The sequence below is a fragment of the Petromyzon marinus genome, chromosome 35 (assembly GCF_048934315.1).
Source record: "Petromyzon marinus isolate PM22_M1 ecotype Great Lakes invasive population chromosome 35, UKy_Petmar_22M1.pri1.0, whole genome shotgun sequence".
NCBI lineage: Eukaryota > Metazoa > Chordata > Hyperoartia > Petromyzontiformes > Petromyzontidae > Petromyzon > Petromyzon marinus.
Window position 1 is genome coordinate 13,421,024 of NC_133701.1, and position 19,206 is coordinate 13,440,229.

General features: G+C 47.7%; 2 protein-coding genes across 3 annotated transcripts in view; both read left to right on the plus strand.

Moving 5' to 3' along the window:
• Positions 1 to 1,754, plus strand: part of LOC116948976 (tyrosine-protein kinase Src42A-like) — a 95,263-nt gene extending 93,509 nt beyond the window's left edge. For both annotated transcript variants that reach the window (XM_032966308.2, XM_076071948.1), the window contains exon 8: positions 750 to 1,754. In XM_032966308.2, coding sequence (XP_032822199.1) covers positions 750 to 952 — 203 coding nt within the window. In that variant the 3' untranslated portion in view covers positions 953 to 1,754. The remainder of the gene's footprint in view (positions 1 to 749) is intronic.
• Positions 1,755 to 5,380: 3,626 nt separating this feature from the next.
• TMEM125 (transmembrane protein 125) lies at positions 5,381 to 15,491 on the plus strand. The gene is made up of 2 exons (XM_032966310.2): positions 5,381 to 9,381; positions 13,215 to 15,491. The coding sequence occupies exon 2, from the start codon at positions 13,227 to 13,229 to the stop codon at positions 13,935 to 13,937; it is 711 nt and encodes a 236-aa protein (XP_032822201.1). The 5' UTR covers positions 5,381 to 9,381; positions 13,215 to 13,226; the 3' UTR covers positions 13,938 to 15,491.
• The last annotated feature ends 3,715 nt before the right edge of the window (positions 15,492 to 19,206 follow it).

Genomic DNA, 19,206 nt, shown 5'->3' on the forward strand with positions numbered 1-19,206 from the left:
GATGGCCATGTGACTGATGGGATTTGTACATTTGTATTTTTATTTTACGTGGCCAAATAAAAATGTTGTTCGCGAGCACCTTTGAAGGCCACACTCCTTTAGGGCTGTCGGCCTGGGGAAAGCCCAACATCAACACAGTTATGGGTCCTGAGTGAGAATCAAACTGCGGTCCACTGGGCTTGGAACGCACGACTGCTCCCCACGCACGTGCAGAGACGAGACAAATAATCCCCATATAGCCAAACAGGCTGCTGGGAAAGTGCTGGTCGTGAGCGCATGTGGTGGGTGGGCATTAAGTGGGTAGTTTTGTAGCCAGCACCACGCATTAACACACACACACACATGAACAATGCACGTCCATGCATGCTATGCAACACCCGTGTTGGGCTTCATTCTTTCTGTATGTCCAGGTGGCTCAGCTGCATAGTGAACAGCTCGCAATCGGAAGGTTGCAAGTTCAAACCTGGATGCAGCCCACCATCCCTCCACGGTTTATAAAACCACTTCGTGGGGAGGTCAACTACAGTTGTCCTATCCATGCAGAGACTTGCCCCCCTGCCAGAACAATGTGCAATATCCACCATTGGCTCAGGTTTGTAGGCAAGGGATGAGCACCAATGCCTCACTGCTCATTCGAGCAGGAAACCACTTTGGATTTCCAGCGAATGAGCATGCCAACCACTCCGCCGTGTCTCCCCGCATCCAGCGCCGTGTACCACTGTCTCCCCCCCCCCGCACTCCGCACTCAGGGATGACCAACGCGGAGGTCCTGGAGGAGCTGGAACACGGCTACCGCATGCCGTGTCCCACGAACTGCCCGCGAGACTTCTACTCCATCATGTACAACTGCTGGCACAAGGAGGAGGCTTGCCGACCGTCGTTCCTGCAGCTCGACCACCAGCTGGAGGACCTCATCACGGACTATTCGGAGCCTCACGAGTTCCTCTCGTGAGAGGAACGAGACTCCTCTCGGCCTTTCCCCTAACCGTGGACGCGCGCGCATGGGCAGGCGAGAAGGAGCTCCCGGCTGCCAGCTCCGCGGGGATCCGATAACGGCAGTGGATTCGCGGAGAGACAGCGCACCCCATCTATGCGGCGTGCGGTCCCTGCGGAGATGCCGGAGATTGTGCGAAACGCGCGTGCGTGCGTGCGTGCGGCTGGCTCCTGCGTCGTCCGTGAAGCTAATGTGGAGGGCTGCCGGGGTCTGCGCCGTGAGGCTTGTGCCCGCCCGCGGTGTCCATGCGGCTTCCGACGCATTAGACAGCGGCGGCGGGAGATGTACGGGCGCGGAAGGGCGGGTGACGGTGGTCACGGAGATCCTCACGTTCTCGCCCGAGGGAATGTTAAGCCATAGCCCCGGCCTCATCCAGCGGCGGCGACGTCGAAAGGTACATTCACCGAAATCACTTGTTTTGCCTAAAGATACCCGTACGTCGCTTTCCTGTTCGTCTCAGCCACAGCTTCACTAACAGAGACAAAAACGGAAGCAATCGACCTGGTACTGCGATGAGCATTCTGCAAACGTGCGTTGCCGCGACACCAAATTCTCTCGGGACCACGCTTAACGCGTCGCTCTGCTTTTTTTAAACGTTTCTCAAAACCAGCCTGCGTGAACTGCAGACGTCCGTCGAGCCATTCCCCGCAGCTGCAGTCGCAAAACAGAGAGAAAATTGATGGTTGGTGGCCGCCGCACCACGGGGGGTTTGGGGTGAATTTGTATCGTCGAGCAGCCGTTCGTGTAGGTGGGTCGGAGCGCGGGGGTGGGTGGGGGGGGGTTGTTATTCTCCACTGCCCATTTAGGGGTTGTTTTTTTATCATCCGTGGGGATGACGAGGATAAATCATATTTAAACATTACGATTTGCCGTGAAAAACTGTCTTACCGATTTTAATGACCCTGATGCAGTATTATCGCCTTTGCAAGTGTGGCGTGCGTGTCGAGGGGCGTCCGTTGGTGCTGCAACTTTAACTGGATTTGGGTTTTTTTTTTCTACCACCATGAAGCCAAAAAACGCCCTCGACGCATCTCAGAAAATCCAAACCTTAGAGGGCTCTGGGCCGTGAATTCCGGGACGGGCGACGTGAACCGATCCTGTCGCTCATCTCCGCAAGGGTTTCAACCGGCCTCCTTCTGCCCGTGTTGCCTGGGCCCCTCGACGTTGTCGGCCAGGCCGCCGAGTAACGCAATGGCCCAGCCGTGACCGATGAGGCTGGTCGCACGTGAACTTCCTCACGGCCTCCTGGTTTTGTACCCGAGTCTGCTCGCCACTTCTTCACTCGCTGAGACGCGTTGACGCGTTACCCCGGGCTCTCGGCATGTCGCCCATGGTTACAAGCGGATCCCTCGGCTCTTTTTGGTTCTCGTCGGTCGCCGCTGGGTAATGTGCAAGATGTTATTTGTTGTTGTTGTGAATGTTGTCAAACATATGAAGGTGCCGGTTCGAAGTTTTGAGTTTCAAATTGATTTTGTGTGACCAGGATGAGAGTCTGATCTGCAAAAGTTAGCCGGGTCACCTAAATGATAAAAGCAGTGATATAGAGTCTAAGTACAGCAATGAATCAATAGAATCAGAGCAAAGACAATTGTGCTGCAGAAAAAAACAGGACTCACAAAAAACGAAAGTTGTCTCAGACAAAACTTACTTGTGATCACCATAAGTGCCGGTAATCCACAGACCTCGTGGAAATATAACGGCAAAAATTACCCTTTCCGAAATGCAACGACGCTCGCTACTTGGCGCCGTGGACGGCGCGCGCGGTGGCCCCCCGTTGGCTGTTGTTGGTGTCCGTGTGCGGCCCCGTGCGCCCTCTGGCTTCCGCCGTGATTTTTTACACAAAGGGAATCATTGACATGCAGGGTACATTTTCCACCCATAATGATGATCAAATAATAATGATAGTCTCTAGAGAGCGCACCTTTAATGCCACAAGAGTGCAAGGCCACTTCACACGAGGTTAAGGCAAAACAAACACTCACAAAGACAAATGTGGAAACGCTCGAATAATCGTAAAAACACAAAGAGAAGGAAAAACTAAAGGGTAAAATTGTCGCAAGATGCCGGAGTAAAATCAAAATGCTAGAGTATAGAAATGGGCCTTAAGCCTCGAGTTAACAGTAGTTCCTGCGGGGCGACCTCTGGTGCGTTGGGGCAGAATTCTACAGTTGTGGAGCCTGAACACAAAAAGCCACCTCCTCTCCTCCTGAGCCTGACCCTCGCAATGCAGAGCAGAGGCCACTGCTATCAGGCGACCTCATCGCTACGCTGCTAAAGCTGAATGGGAACAACAAACTCTGACGAGTACATCTGGTGCCATTATATGTAGTGCTTTAACCATCGGTAACAGAATTTGTAAAGCAATTCTACAAGTATTACCTAAAGCCAGTGCAGAGAAGGGCAGCACAGCGATTAATATGGTAGGGTTTTCGCAGGTAAACATTTTATGAACCGAATCAAATATTACGCGGCTTGTACGTAACATTGCGTATGGATTTTTTTTTCTCATTTGTATGTGGACTGGTTGATGTGACCCCTGCGGCCAAATATATTTAACTCGATCCACAACCATACAAAGTGCGTATCTGCTGTGTGAGCGAATCGTGACATTAAATGGAGACAATGAGTGGATATCACTGGAGATTTGAATTGTTACTGGCCTACTCAAAAGCCAAAGGAGCATCGAGGCGATGGAGAAAACTCCTGTTTACAGCTCCCTGAATCAATGGAAGTCCAGATTTCTATGGAGGGAGGAAAGTCTATCCAAAAAAATCACTACAAATAATTGGTTTCTGGATCAGGTCACCGTGCGAGTCAAATTTGTGTCGTTACACCCTCCTTGACTCGACACAGCCAGTGAATAAAGTTGTCACGTGATGAACAACTGATTGCTGCTCCAGCAGCACATGGGTAGTGTTGTCCAACACGCATTGTACTCATGCAGCGAATAATAACATTGGTCACGAAAGCCTAGCGCCGTGTTAAGAACCACTGTGCTTCCTCGCAAAGTGATTTTTTTTTATCTAACCCCGAGGGATGATGGGAACTCACGGACCTTCCGATCGCGAGCCGCTCGCTCTACCGCTTAGCCACAATCTGGCGGGCCTCACCTTCGGAGCGTTTGTGACTTCACATTGAACATCAGCACACGCTGCTACTGAGAACGTCGGGTGCTGTTTGTGATAATCACTGGTAACCTCCGCAGTTGAACGATATTAATAATCGTTGCTCTTCTTCGACGATGTTTGAAGGATATCTGTCTCTCTCTTTGAACAGGGTGATGGTATTGTCTATACATGTTTTGCAGCAGACCCGCCTTTAGCATTGCACTGTGTGAGGTATGAAATGTGTTGACCATGCTGCACTCGAGACGTGTACATAATAAGTGAACCGATTGCTCAATATGCCGAGTGCTGCCCAGTGACCGGTTCCGAAGGCGTCTGGCACTCGGCACCAAGTCAACTTTGTACCGTGGGTGACAGCTGCCACGGGGGTGCCCTTCGAATGTTTGAGATGAGGTGTGATTTGAGGCACTTTTGAGTTCCTGAGGCATTCAAGTGCCCAATAAATGCAACGATTGATGATGATTATTATTTCTGATCTTCATTGGCTTAGAGTTTCCCGAGGTCGCTTCATGCCACTATACGCCCTGCACGATTGGCCTCCCGCACCAAGGAGGAATGAATCTCGAGCAGTAATAATAATGGCACTGCGGATTGGGCACGCGGAAGTCTGCGTGTGGCCTCACGTTTTTAGGTTTCCTGCGTATCGCGTTAGTAGCGGAATGTATTCCTCCGAGCAAACAAAGAGCATTGTGAGAGCGAAACTCGACACAAGAGCACACTGAGCCACACGCATATACACGACGAGCGATATCGGAGTTTTGTGGGTTTTTTTGTAATGCAGCAACGATGCAAGCAAGCATCCTTGCCCTTGACTGGAAGAGGCTGAGACAGCCACTTTTTTTCCCCCACTCTAAATGAGGGAATATGATTCATGGTCCGGCTCACGTGTGTGATAATTATACATGTTAATAAACGTCACGTTTGTTTCTCCTGTGTTTTCTGTCTCGGTACAAGTTATTTGTGGCGTTTTGTCACGACTCCAATGCCACACACGCAGCCCCTTTTTTCCCGAGAGCCCCATCGCTCCGCCTTGTTCACAAGTTGTAGAAGATCCCGGCACGCGGTCGCAGAGTTACCTACGGCCGAGCTTGTTTCAACAGGCGTGGCACCTTAAGGAGATCAAGACCCCGAGCTGTCCTCACCCCCGTGTCCCTTCTATGCCTCATGTCCTCCCAAAGGTTCTCACGCCCCCCCACCGCGCACTCCTTTCAAATTACAATAACCAATAGTACCCGCAATTCGCTACGAAGTGGCAGCAACGTCACCACGGCGCCTATGCCAGGCTAGGTGCACTTTGAGATCACGTGAAGTGTCAAAGGCTCGTTCCTGGCAGGTCACAGGACAGATCCAGCAGGTGCCAATGGGTTGACTGAGGTCACTCCTGACAGATGCATGAGATGTACCCCTCTGCTGTGCTCTCCCTAAATTAATCATTCTCTTTCCCTACACAGCCCATCTGTGGGGCTTATGCACACACCACATTTACAACCCCGCTGCCCAGTACCAGTCTGACTATCTGCAGTCTGTCATTCACTCTTCTGCCTTCCACCACCTTTGTCTTAATCTACTCAATCAGCACAACTCCAACCCCATTTCTCATTGCTGTTGTTTCATGGTATAACAATTTAAAACCACAATCTCTTTTGCTCTGCTGCCTTCCCGTTTTGTTTCCTGGATGCACGCAACGTTGACTTTCCTCCTCAAGCAGTCTGGTAATTCCTGACCTTTTCCTGTCATTGTTCCAATATTTCACGTGGCCAACCTTATCTTGCTCCCCAACAACCTTCTGCTCTTCCCATTGTTTCTGCATCTTGATGTATGCAGACAACGTAACGACCACCGTCGGGTCTGCACTCCCTGCGGTGGCAGTCATTAGATCCCCAGATGATTCGCTCCCTCTGCCCACTTAGGGGCTGCAGGGGACTGAGGGCCGTTTGTTTGCTCGGAATTTTCATGTCTTGGCTTTAGGGTTTTACGGCCACCAGACGCCAGCCCTCCTCCTTTATCCTGGCTTAAGATCGGCAGAAACAAATTTACGGCAACTTTTAGCGGCCAATTCAAATGGTCATGGCGGTGGTTGTTTGCCGCGAGTGACGATTAACATTTAATAATGGTCGCTCTTAGGCGTCCTTTACACACGAGTCCTATACACACACGCGCGAGTCCTATACACACGAGTCCTCAACACGACTCCTCTACACACACATACACACACACACACGAGTCCTTTACACACGAGTCCTATACACACACACACACACGAGGCCTATACACACACACGAGTCCTCTACACACGAGTCATTTACACACACGAGTCCTTTACACACGAGTCCTCTACACACGAGTCATACACACACACACGAGTCCTCTACACACGAGTCCTTTACACACACACACACGAGTCATATACACACGAGTCCTCTACACACGAGTCCTAGACACACACACGAGTAATATACACACACACATGAGTCCTCTACACACGAGTCCTTTACACACGAGTCATATATATGTAGTGGAGTAGAAAGGTGCGTATTGCATGGAAACAGAGACAGTGCGGGTTATGTTGGGTCAGCCGCTATCACTGTGCTCTCTCCACTGCTAACTGCTTTGTCTCTGTTCTCCGCTCTCACTGTGCTCTCTCCACTGCTAACTGCTTTGTCTCTGCTCTTCGCTCTCCGCTATCACTGTGCTCTCTCTACTGCTAACTGCTTCGTCTCTGCTCTTCGCTTTCACCATGCTCTCTCCACTGCTAACTGCTTCGTCTCTGCTCTCCGCTATCACTGTGCTCTCTCCACTGCTAACTGCTTCGTCTCTATCTTCCGCTCTTCGCTATCACTATGCTCTCTCCACTGCTAACTGCTTCTCTCTTCAGCTGCTCCACGTCTTGCCTCGTCCAGCCCCCGACTCCAACTCTCTGTTTCTCCTCACGTATCCCCAATTTATCCCCGCTCTCATTACACCCCAATTAATTAACCCGTGTCCCAACGAAGCTCCGCGTGCCCGTGCACGTGTTACCTCGCCAGACTTCAAGACGCCACTCCAGCTCTGACAACCACACCAGCCAATCACACTCCAGCCCTGACAACCACACCAGCCAATCACACTCCAGCCCTGACAACCACACCAGCCAATCACAGCCGTCCTTAGCTCCCCCAGCTTAATTGCTCCCGCGCAAACTCACCAATTACCCCCATACGCCTATTTATTCCACTACAATTGTATCGTAGTCATTTTATATTGGCAGATTCATACAAAACTAGCTACTACTGGCCAAGACTAATTAGAGAATCTATCGTTATTGAAATAAATAAAAATAACTTTAACCGTTCAGATAGCTACCGCCTTAGTGCTGTGTGGAAACGAATAATCAAATAATACATTATTTAAATGCATGCCTGCAAAGGGCAGCGTACCTCATTAATCCCCCTCCCCCCCCACATTGTGCAGAAGGGTGCTCACCACATCTACGCCTCTATATAAGAAATTAAACAGGTGGACTTCACAAATCTGGCTGTCGCCTGATGAAGCTAGTTGTAATTACTGGCAAAACGTCGTACTCAGATTGTAAATGTTGTGGCTTGGCTCTCCAACACACCGGTGTGCTATACTAGTATACTACACGATACACTTCACTATACACCACACTACACTATACACTACACTACTATACACTGCACTACTATACACTACACTACTATACACTACACTACTATACACTACACTACTAAACACTACACTACTATACACTACACGATACACTACACTACTATACACTACACTACTATACACTACACTACTATACACTACACTACTATACACTATACTATACACTACTATACACTACACTACTATACACTACACTACTATACACTACGCGATACACTACACTACTATACACTACACTACTATACACTACACTATACACGACACTACTATACACTACACTACTATCCACTACACTACTATACACTACACTACTATACACTACACTACTATACACTACACTACTATAAACTACACGATACACTACACTACTATACACTACACTACTATACACTACACTACTATACACTATACTATACACTACTATACACTACACTACTATACACAACTATACACTACACTACTATACACTACACTACTATACACTACTATACACTACACTACTATACACTACACTACTATACACTACACTACTATACACTACACGATACACTACACTACTATACACTACACTATACACTACACTACTATACACTATACTACACACTACTATACACTACACTACACACTAGTGCTGTACTAGTGACGAATTGGCCACATTCTGTTTAAGTGACAACGCTTACTATTTGGCTGTGTCGGGTTTTAACGACACATTTATATATTTACGCGATCTAACCCACAAAAACCTCTATAATGGAGAGTCATACAACATGATCATTCACCAATTACTCTAATGTAAGATATAATTTCACACATTGATAAATCACCTCACGTACCCCCGTTAATAACCACTGCCCTCGGTACCCGCCAAGGCAAGATATTTGTTGCTACGTTTGATTCTTTAGGCGTGCTCTAAAAATTGACCAATTTGCTAATAATTGAGGGTATATCCCGTTATTCAGTGATTTTAGATATATTGTAGATAATTGAGGATGTATTAAGTACGTCTATTAAATATGTTGTCGATATTTGAACGTATATAAGAAATCAAAGGTACTTGAAGCCAGCCTGACTCTTCTCTATCTATTTTGGACTTCGTTCCCACCGTACGTAGCCAACCCTGCTAATCTGAGGTGCGGGCAAGGACACCAAACTAAATACAAACATCAAAACTAAACACAATGTCGAGCCTGATGCAGAGTTTTTGCTTCGATGAAAACAATAGCTTCTGAAAAAAATCATCACTTGATGGGATGTTTTACACATCCCGTTTTTTATGCGGCGAGACAAATATGGACAGGTAGGTGTACGATCAGCGTACTGTATTTATTGCGTTACTTATTATATCCGTGACGACACCCAGTGATTTAGTGGTTTAGTGTTATAAACATGGGGTGGAGCAAGTGGGTTGTGACGGTCATGGTGCTTGAGGAGGTGTACCTTAGACCGCACTCTATCATTGCATCGCCAGGAAACGGTGTTGTGTTGCGATGCGCGGCAAATCATTAACCCCGAACGAGACTTTGGACTCGTCAACCAAGCCGGTGTGGTGCCTGTAACCCATTCCTGCGCAGCGACATCGACCGCGCGCCTCTCGTGAGTCTCTGCTGAGAACTGCGTCCATCGAAGGCCGCGTTCACTTAGACCGGGCCCAGTCTTCTACTTCGTGTGGCTCACGTTGGTGTAGAGCAACGTAGCTTGCAATTTTAACGTTGACGTGGCTGATGAGCCAGACGGTTGCGTCAGGAGTATCAGAGTGTATCGCTGTGATGATGCCTCCTTCCTATATGTGAATCTGGCATTGAGCCACTCTGGCGAGAGATGTTAGCTATTCGCAGGGTATACAGGAGGTCGTGTTTTTTCGATCCCGACCCTGATGCCTGCTCTATGTTTGGAGATTGTGTGTTCTCCCTGTGGTCGCGTGGATTTTTATCCGAGTCCTCCGGATTTTCCCTCTCCATTTAAAAACATGCTTTTAGAGCATTTGGCCGCTATACATTTCCACATGATAAGCCACTTGGGTGATCAATTGTGCCCAGGTTGCTTCTGAAAAACAGCTACATAGCTCAGTGGACCTTACCTAGTAACATTATGCACGTAGTTTTGGTGATATGTACGCCGTGTGTAACGCTGGGTAGGCTACGTGGATTTTCATGCAATTTAAAAAATAAAATTCATGAAAGACTTCTTAAAATTGTTACTTATTACACTGGTCAACAATTCTTCAGACGTCGTCTGCTTCAGAGATGAAATGTGCTGTTTATTATGGATGTTGATATGCTGAATTCAAATAAGACAATGTAAACAACTGATTGGCTACTGTGCCCAAGATATTTAAGTTTTTACATTTTAGGTCTATGTATATTTTGTAGATAGTAGAGTTTTACTCATAAATTGTAAACCTAGCTCTTTTCACGTGTTTATGGTTGCTTAACATGATAACATGTTAACCGTCGTGTTCATGTAACACTTTAAAAATCAGCAAAAGGGTAATATACATAAAATGTATTATGAAACAAAAGACAAAAACTATTATGTGTCTATATAAGTACATAGTTTAGTCCTTATTCAGTGTCTACTCGACGCTTCTTGGCTTGTCTCTTGTATTCATTAAATGGAGCATCTCGTGTCACTGTCCAGCAATAGTCTGCAAACATTGATGGGCTCCATTTGCTCTGATAGCGTTTCTCCATTGTTGCAATGTCCTGGTGAAATCGCTCGCCATGATCGTCACTCGCTGCTCCGCAGTTCGGTGGGAAAAATCGAGATGAGAGTGCAAAAAATGTATCTTTAGTGACTTGTTGCAACTAAGGCTTTTGTATGCAGGAGGTTTTCCACCAACTCCCGGTAGTTGTCTGCCTTGTTTCCGAGAAAATTTGCTGCCATTAACTGGAAGGCGTTCCATGCCGTCTTTTCCTTGCCATGCAGAGTGCACTGTCAGATGCATCATCTAGAATAAGTTCACGAATCTGAGGACCAACAAAGACACCTTCCTTTATCTTAGCTTCACTTAACCTTGGAAATTTTCCACGGAGGTACTTTAAAGCTGCTTGTGTGTTGTCCATGGCTTTGACAAAGTTCTTCATCAGATCCAGTTTGATGTATAAGGGTGGTAATAAAATCTTTCTTGATTCAACAAGTGGTGGCTGCTGAACACTTTTCGTCCCAGGCTCCAATGACTGTGGGAGTGGCCAATCTATCTTGATGTAGTGGGAATCTCTCACGCGACTATCCCATTCGCAGAGAAAACAGCAGTACTTTGTGTATCCAGTCTGCAGACCAAGCACGAGAGCAACCATCTTCAAATCGCCACAAAGCTGCCACTGATGTTGGTCATAGTTTATGCACCTCAAATCTTGTTTCATGTTTGTCATAGGTTTCCTTCATATGAACGGCATGACCAACTGGAAGTGATGGCAAAACATTGCCATTATGCAGCAAACAGCTTTAAGATTAATCTTCGATTGATCTAATGAACAGTCTCCACTCATCTGGATCATGAACGATGCTGAGGGCTGCCAACACACCATCGATGTTGTTGCAGGCTACAAGATCACCTTGCATGAAGAAGAATGGGACAAGATCCTTTTGCCGGTCACGGAACATGAAAACCCTAACATCACCTGCCAGGAGATTCCACTGCTGCAGTCTGGAGCCCAACAGCTCTGCCTTACTCTTGGACAGTTCGGTCATTCAGTTCACCTTGTGTTATGAGGTGTGCTTCAGAGGAGGAGGAAAGAAGAAAATCTGGGTCACGTGACCTTGATGGTTCAGGACCAGAAGTTTAATCCTCTTCCTCGTCTAACTCAAGTGAGATTGATTCTGGTGCATCAGGAACCGGCAATCCTTCTCCGTGGGGTACTGAGCATATAGCTGATGGAATGCTTGGATAATGCACAGTCCACTTTTTCTTCTTTGCACACCTTTCCCAATTGCAGGCACCATGCAGAAGTAACAATTGCTGATGTGATCTGTTGGCTCTCTCCAATTCATTGGCACTGCAAAAGGCATAGATTTCCTTTTCATGTTCAACCACTGACGAATATTTGTTTCACAAGTGTTGCAGCCTATGTGTGGGGCCCACATCTTGTCCTGATCTCCAATTTTGCAGCCAAAAGAAAGGTGAAAGGCTCTTTTAACCATAGTGGTTATACTGCGCTTTTGTGATGCAAAAGTCACTTCACCACAAACATAGCTGAAATCTGCTTTGTTCACACAATTACGAGGCATCTCTGCTCACTTTGGCTAAACAGAATTGTGTCCCTTTGCAAAATAAAACACTGACAAATAAGAGAGCACGACACTGCATGATTTCTAGAGCTGATATAGGACAATTTGTTAAAACAGAGGGATGTAAGCCTAGTTATGATTGCATCATCCATGACTTCTAGGAATAACATAATGCAATTCATATCATGTATCATGCAATACCAGGTTTAGATTGCATCATGCATTATTTTGCTCAAAAACAAGTACTGTCCAAACCCAGTCATACATTTATTCATAGATACAGTCAAAGATGTATTTGTGTCATTTGTGGTTTACATTGAGATCCCTTCCCTTTATAACTCTGCTGTTTCACTTTGATGACTTTTTCTTGCAGTTAGAGTGAACATTTATGAACATTCGTGAACACCGACCTCTCCCCTTCCAATCAATAATAAATAGTAACTTGTTTCAAATCCACATCAATTCAGAATCCAGTAAGCTATTGTAACTGAGTGCAAACATTTTTTGGTAAAAGCGACATTCTGCTCACAATTTTAGCGAAAATTTGTGAAAATCAGGTGGCAACGACCTGTGTCCCCTAATTTTCATAAATAAATAGTTTATTTTTTGCATTCACATCAATACAGAATCCCGTAAGTCGATACTTATAATAGGTAAATAATTCCTACCATAAGTATATAAGTATACACTTGCAACAAACATGAGTCGAGAACCAAGTGTTTGTATGTTTATTCACTGTCACAGCTGAGGAAAAATGTTAATTTGGGAAAACATTTTTATTGAAATATTTCGTTTACTTTCTTACTGATAGAAAGGTAACTCAAACAGCTTTTATATAGCTCGATAAAGGTGATTCACATAGAAACATTTTTCGAATAGAGAAATGCAATACAATCTTTAAATTGTCGTGTTTTTCATGAAATATTTTTTTCATGAATCCGTCATATTTTTTAGACGAGTAAAAAAGTTTTGTTTAATATGCTCCATGGTCTGTTATCGGTGACCTCAGTGAAGTTCGTGAAATGGGGTCCAAGTGACTAACCTCTCGGGCAGTGGTTTCAGCCACCTGTTGATTTCATGCCCCACTGGTATCCGTAAGGCTACGACAAGTGGTGTTGAGAGATACTAGGATCTAGGTGGTGGTCTGCTCGCTCTACCGCTGCGTCAGCCGAGTGCACGTGCGACCCCTGTCCGTGCAGCGAGACAGCGCCATGTCCGAGCCGGCAGGAGACACCGACACCGACGTGGACGCGGTTGCCGCCAACGGTGGGGGTCCCCCGCAAGGCCGCGGCGCTGCGCCCCCGCCGAACCCGGACCCCCTGGAGGGCGACGTGGACCTCTGGTGGTTTGAGAAGCCCCGGAGTTCCACCCTGTGCTTTTTCGCGTCGGTGGGTCTCTCCGTCGCTTGCATGATCGGGGCCGTCATCATCATCGTCGACGTCTCGTACGCCCAGGTGAACTGGCAGTTCGGCGTGGCCATCTTCCTCTGCATGTGGAGCTTCCTGGTGGTATTCAAGCTGCTGGTCATCTCCACCGTGCATCACATGAGCTTCGTGTACAGGAGATCATCCGTGAGCTTCCTGATGGACGGAGGAGGCCTCGACGTCATCATCTTCCTGCTGAGCGGAGCCAGCGGCGTCATCGCGGGCTCTGCGATGCTCGTCGTCGCGCAGCAGAGAAACTCCGGGGTGGCCGCCTGGACGGCCATGCATGGGATCGCGGTCGTCCTCCTCGCCTGCGGCGGCGTCATCCTCGTGGCCACGGTGGTGTACGGCGTCACGACACGCGCCTTCGTGCTGCTGGCCTCGTGCATGGCGCTCACAACAAGGCAATTCCTGGCCAGGCTGGCGACGACCAGGGAGGGCCCCGCGGTCATGCAGCCTGTGGAACAAACTGCCAGCACGGCCAACCTGGTCGTGTAGCGGACAAGCGGTGATGACCCTCTGATAGGCAACCGCGCATCACCACACCATGGTGTTATCTGGTAATAGCACAACATCGAACGAGGGTTCAGCTTTACCCCGAGCCAGCCAGGTGGCTGCTCTGCGTAGAGCGAGCGACTCACATTTGGAAGATTGGAAGTTCAAATCCTGGTAGGAGGGCTTTACTTGGCCCATCAACCTTTCAGGGTTGATAAAAATGAGTTCCACTTTGTGGGGAAAGATATCTGCGGGTTGTCCTATCGGTAGACATCATGGGACTAATTTCCACCACTGGCTCTGCAGGACTGTAAACGGGAGATTAGCACCAATGCCTCAATGCCCAATGTGGGCAGGAAATCACTTTTTACTTTCTTCTTCTATTTATCGTTATCAATGCGATGCCTGGGCCTCCTTTCCTCTCACAAACGCACGGAGGTGCAACTTTTCGGTACACGCTGGAATTGTATACCGGCGCTTCTCTGAACACCAAACACACGCGTGTCTACCCGCACTTTCAGGATGCTTCCTATTCCTACACCACGACACTTTTGCAAAGGGGAACAAAGGGCATCAAACGTGTGCTGCTGCAAGGACGAATCGACTTCATACCGGCTCTTCTGCATTCATGCCGTCACGGTTTCCAAACTGCACGTGCGTCTTGGTGTTTGCGGCGACCGCTAGATATCACGCTCAAGTGGCAGGGCCGCACGGGATCAAGTGATCCTAAGTGAGTAGTCCTGGAGCGGCCCGCGTGCCGTAGATGAACAGCTCCACCGGGCGTCGTTTGTGGGGCCCGCGTTCCATGGTCAGCCTTGCAGCAGCAGCATCAGTAGGAGCGTTTGTCTGCTTGGGGAACTCTGAAGTCCGGGTGGCCGACCCCTGATCGTGACCCGGGACCTACGGGATGCGGCGGCGTGACCCGTCACCTCGTTTACGTCCGCGAGTGCCATCCCTTGGGGGTTCAGCCATCTCCGAGTGCAGTAGCTCCCCACCCCGTGCCGCAAAGCCCCCATGGGGAAGTGGCCCCCTTGTGATCTCTGTCGCGGATATTTGTGTTCACAAAGCAGATATCTCTTGTTGCTGCCCATTGCACAAATTAATGATATATGTGTTTGTGCCAAGTGGAGGTGCGATGATCGTTTATCGAGTTTTAGAGCCAGGCTGGCCAGGATTGGGTAAGGAGAGCCCCACTTTGCAACCAGTCAACTGGAGATCACACACTTAGATATTTATTGACTTCTCACTTTAACAATAATGACATTTAATAACATTACAATTAAATATATTTTAATAAACAAATACATCATTGATGTTGCATTTTTTTAAATATTCAGGGCTAATCAAGACAGCAGGTGCATTCATTAGAGTGGTTCGAATGGTTGTAAATCTGTAAAATGTTATGGGTGCGCGGCGGTCCGTGTAAAAACATTTATCGTTGATGGTGACGCACGGATCTAGAGTGGCCGAGAGCCACAAACCGAGTGGTTGAATCTGTGTTTTTTTATTGTTCATATGATCATATGGAGTCACTTTATAAACATGGAATTTACGGAATGTTAGTAGTACATGATATATGAATCGTATATTCCAGGGCTATTTTAATGTGAACATTTGACGAGAGTCTAATTTTGCAATAGTGACTCGGGTCACCAAAATGTAAGTTAGTTTATTACGTTTTTGAGCCAGCTCGGCCAGGATTGGGCAACAACTTAGCCCACTTTTCACCCAGGCAACTGGAGAGCACAGACAGGCTTAAGTGTTTCTAACCTCATATGAACACTAACAATAACATATTTAAGAATCAAAATGACAAAAGCTACAATATGGAAACAAAGCACATCAAAGAAGTAAATAGAAATCAGAGCAAAATAACTGAACAGAAATCAAAGCAACTCTTACTGATTGTATGTGTAATGTTATGGGGATGTCTTGCTGGATGTAAATATTGATGTGCAATATGAACCATGATGCGACAGAGCAGCCCACAGCGTGTCGTGGTGAATGTGATCCGCCTTTGTCGTAATATATCTGCATAACGTGACTCCACTGTCCAATCTCTGGGTGTCAACAAAACGTATTTTAGCGATTGTGAAGCTATTTTAACCTCACCAGCAGCCATCAGCCTGCGCCCAAATGCCCTACAAATGCATCGCCCTGAATGCGCCCCTCTTCAACAAGGGTTGAGACTGGCGCCTGAGAATACCATGTGTTTCAGGCAATGGCTGTGAGGCAGTGAGGGAATGTCACTTAGGTTGACAGTAACAATGGATTCTTGATTCTATCTGTGTTGAGTTTTTAGTGCTGTTGCCTTGTATGTCTGGAACTATTTTTCAGGATTCTCCGGTATCCTCCGACATGTATCTGACTAGCTAACTATTTTTATTTTACCAGGTAAGGCCCACTGAGCTGTAAGCCACATGGGCCACAAATTATAGCTCAACAGAGTGGTTTATCAATGTGGACATTTATAGCAGACAATACTGTAAACACATGTTTCTAAATGTGGAGGAGAAAAAACGGAGAACCTGGAGAAAAATCCACGCGACCATGGGGAGAGAGAATGCAAACTCCAAATACACAGGCGTCATGGTCGGGATCGAACCCACGACCTCCTGTATACCAGGGGAAGCAATTAACATCTCACCATCAAGGCACCCAGGCCAAACAACCCCCTGCAGGGCCCCCTCTCAAGTGTTGGTGCTCAGTTAAACTTCCCACGGGGACACAAAAAGGGTATTTGGCCTGGCAGCTGTAGCGCCCGCCTGGAGTCCAGCACACGATGGAGGCAGCGAGGGTTGGTGGATCACACACGTGTTGCGACACTCCTTTTCCGTGGGCGTCGAGGAGGGGGAGGAGGAAGCAAATCCCGGCTCGCCAGGAGAAGGCGTTACGGCAAAATGTGCACTCCACCTGTTCCCTCTGTATGGGATAGAGTGTTGTCCCCTCGCACGTATGGGGTTTATCCAGGCGCTCCGGTTTCCTCCCACACGTAAGCACTTATTAATTGGCCGATAACCCCTTCGTGTATAGAGGACCGCAGAGCTTGGGTAATTGTTGGCGCCGGCTCACAGCCGTGGCTGCCTTGCCCGCTCGTCCGTGGTTCCTCCCTGCGAGCGACTCGCAATCGGGAGGTTGCAAGTGCAAATTCTGTGTGTGGGGGGCGGGGGGGTGTTTGACTCGGCCCATACCACTTTGTGGGGGAAGTCAAGCAGTGGTTATCATATGGCATAGCCATCCGGCTCATGGGGATGTGGAATGTCCATAGGGATGTGCAAATTCTATAGGCATGTGTAATTTCCACCACAATGTGACGATGGCCGATGGTCAAGTCCAAAAACTGAAAAGGAGACAAGACGGCTACAGAGGACGCTCCCTGTGGAGATGGGGCAACGAACCTCAGCTTTCTGTACACGGACTCTGTGTGCAGTGGCGGCTCGTGACATCTCGACTAGGTGGGGATGTTGTGAGTGACCTCTGAAAAGACTGTGTTCTAATTCAGAAAACCTCGTCATGTTATTGGCCTTCCCGTGAAAGTAATGCCGCTGTCTTATCCACCAAAGGTAGGCGTTTATAAACAATACGAAACAAAACAAAGCACTCAAATGCTGTCCCCATGACCCTCGAGTCCACACCACGCAACCCCTTTGACACTGCCAGAAGCCTAGAGCGTGTAGGCCGTGAGCTGCTGCTCTATTTGCAGTGCCACCTCGCGTTGTGACGCCGTCTCTCATTACAGCGACGGGCGCCTTTTTCACCACCCTGAATGGGTCTCAAACGTCGTGGCTACAATGCCGGCAGCTCATCGCGACGAATGAAGGGAAATCTCTCACTCCGGACGCCTTCACAGCCACCCCAAGACTTCCCCGAGGCACAAATCAGACTGCGGTGTTGCAGCGGTTTCTAATACGAACAACATAAAATGTTATCTTCATTAGGCAATTCACGTTTAAAGAATCTTCATGTTTTTTATACGCACCTAAACAATTTATGGAAAAGTATTTATATTAGAAAAATACTCTTATATAAGCGCACAACTTTATCTGTCTGTGATTAACGCTGCACTTTCCGTCGTTTTCATGCAGGCGGCGCTGTAAACCTACACGCACCCCCTGCATGAACGAGGTAGGCCCAGGGACAGACGTTCGATCACGTTGGAATCGATCTGCAGACGGCGATCTTCTCGCACGGCCAGCAGCTCTCTGTCGCCTGATCTCGATCCCGCAATCCCAAACAGGTGAAAGTCCGCATCAAACCCCCAGCAAGGACATCTACAGTGAGGGAACAAGTATTTGATCCCCTGGTGATTTTGTACGTTTGTGCACTGACAAAGAAATGATCAGTCTATAATTTTAATGGTAGGTTTATTTGAACAGTGAGAGACAGAATAACAACAACAAAAATCCAGAAAAACGCATGTCAAAAATGTTATGAATTGATTTGCATTTTAATGAGGGAAATAAGTATTTGACCTCTCTGCAAAACATGACTTAGTATTTGGTGGCAAAACCCTTGTTGGCAATCACAGACGTCAGACGTTTCTTGTAGTTGGCCACCAGGTTTGCACACACCTCAGGAGGGATTTTGTCCCACTCCTCTTTGCAGATCTTCTCCAAGTCATTAAGGTTTCGAGGCTGACGTTTGGCAACTCGAACCTTCAGCTCCCTCCACAGATTTTCTATGGGATTAAGGTCTGGAGACTGGCTAGGCCACTCCAGGACCTTAATGTGCTTCTTCTTGAGCCACTCCCTTGTTGCCTTGGCCGTGTGTTTTGGGTCATTGTCATGCTGGAATACCCATCCACGACGCATTTTCAATGCCCTGGCTGAGGGAAGGAGGTTCTCACCCAAGATTTGACGGTACATGGCCCCATACATCGTCCCTTTGATGCGGTGAAGTTGTCCTGTCCCCTTAGCAGAAAAACACCCCCAAAGCATAATGTTTCCACATCCATGTTTGACGGTGGGGATGGTGTTCTTGGGGTCATAGACAGCATTCCTCCTCCTCCAAACACGGCGAGTTGAGTTGATGCCAAAGAGCTCCATTTTGGTCTCATCTGACCACAACACTTTCACCCAGTTCTCGGAATCATTCAGATGTTCATTGGCAAACTTCAGACGGGCATGTATATGTTCTTTCTTGAGCAGGGGGACCTTGCGGGTGCTGCAGGATTTCAGTCCTTCACGGCGTAGTGTGTTACCAATTGTTTTCTTGGTGACTATGGTCCCAGCCGCCTTGAGATCATTGACAAGATCCTCCCGTGTAGTTCTGG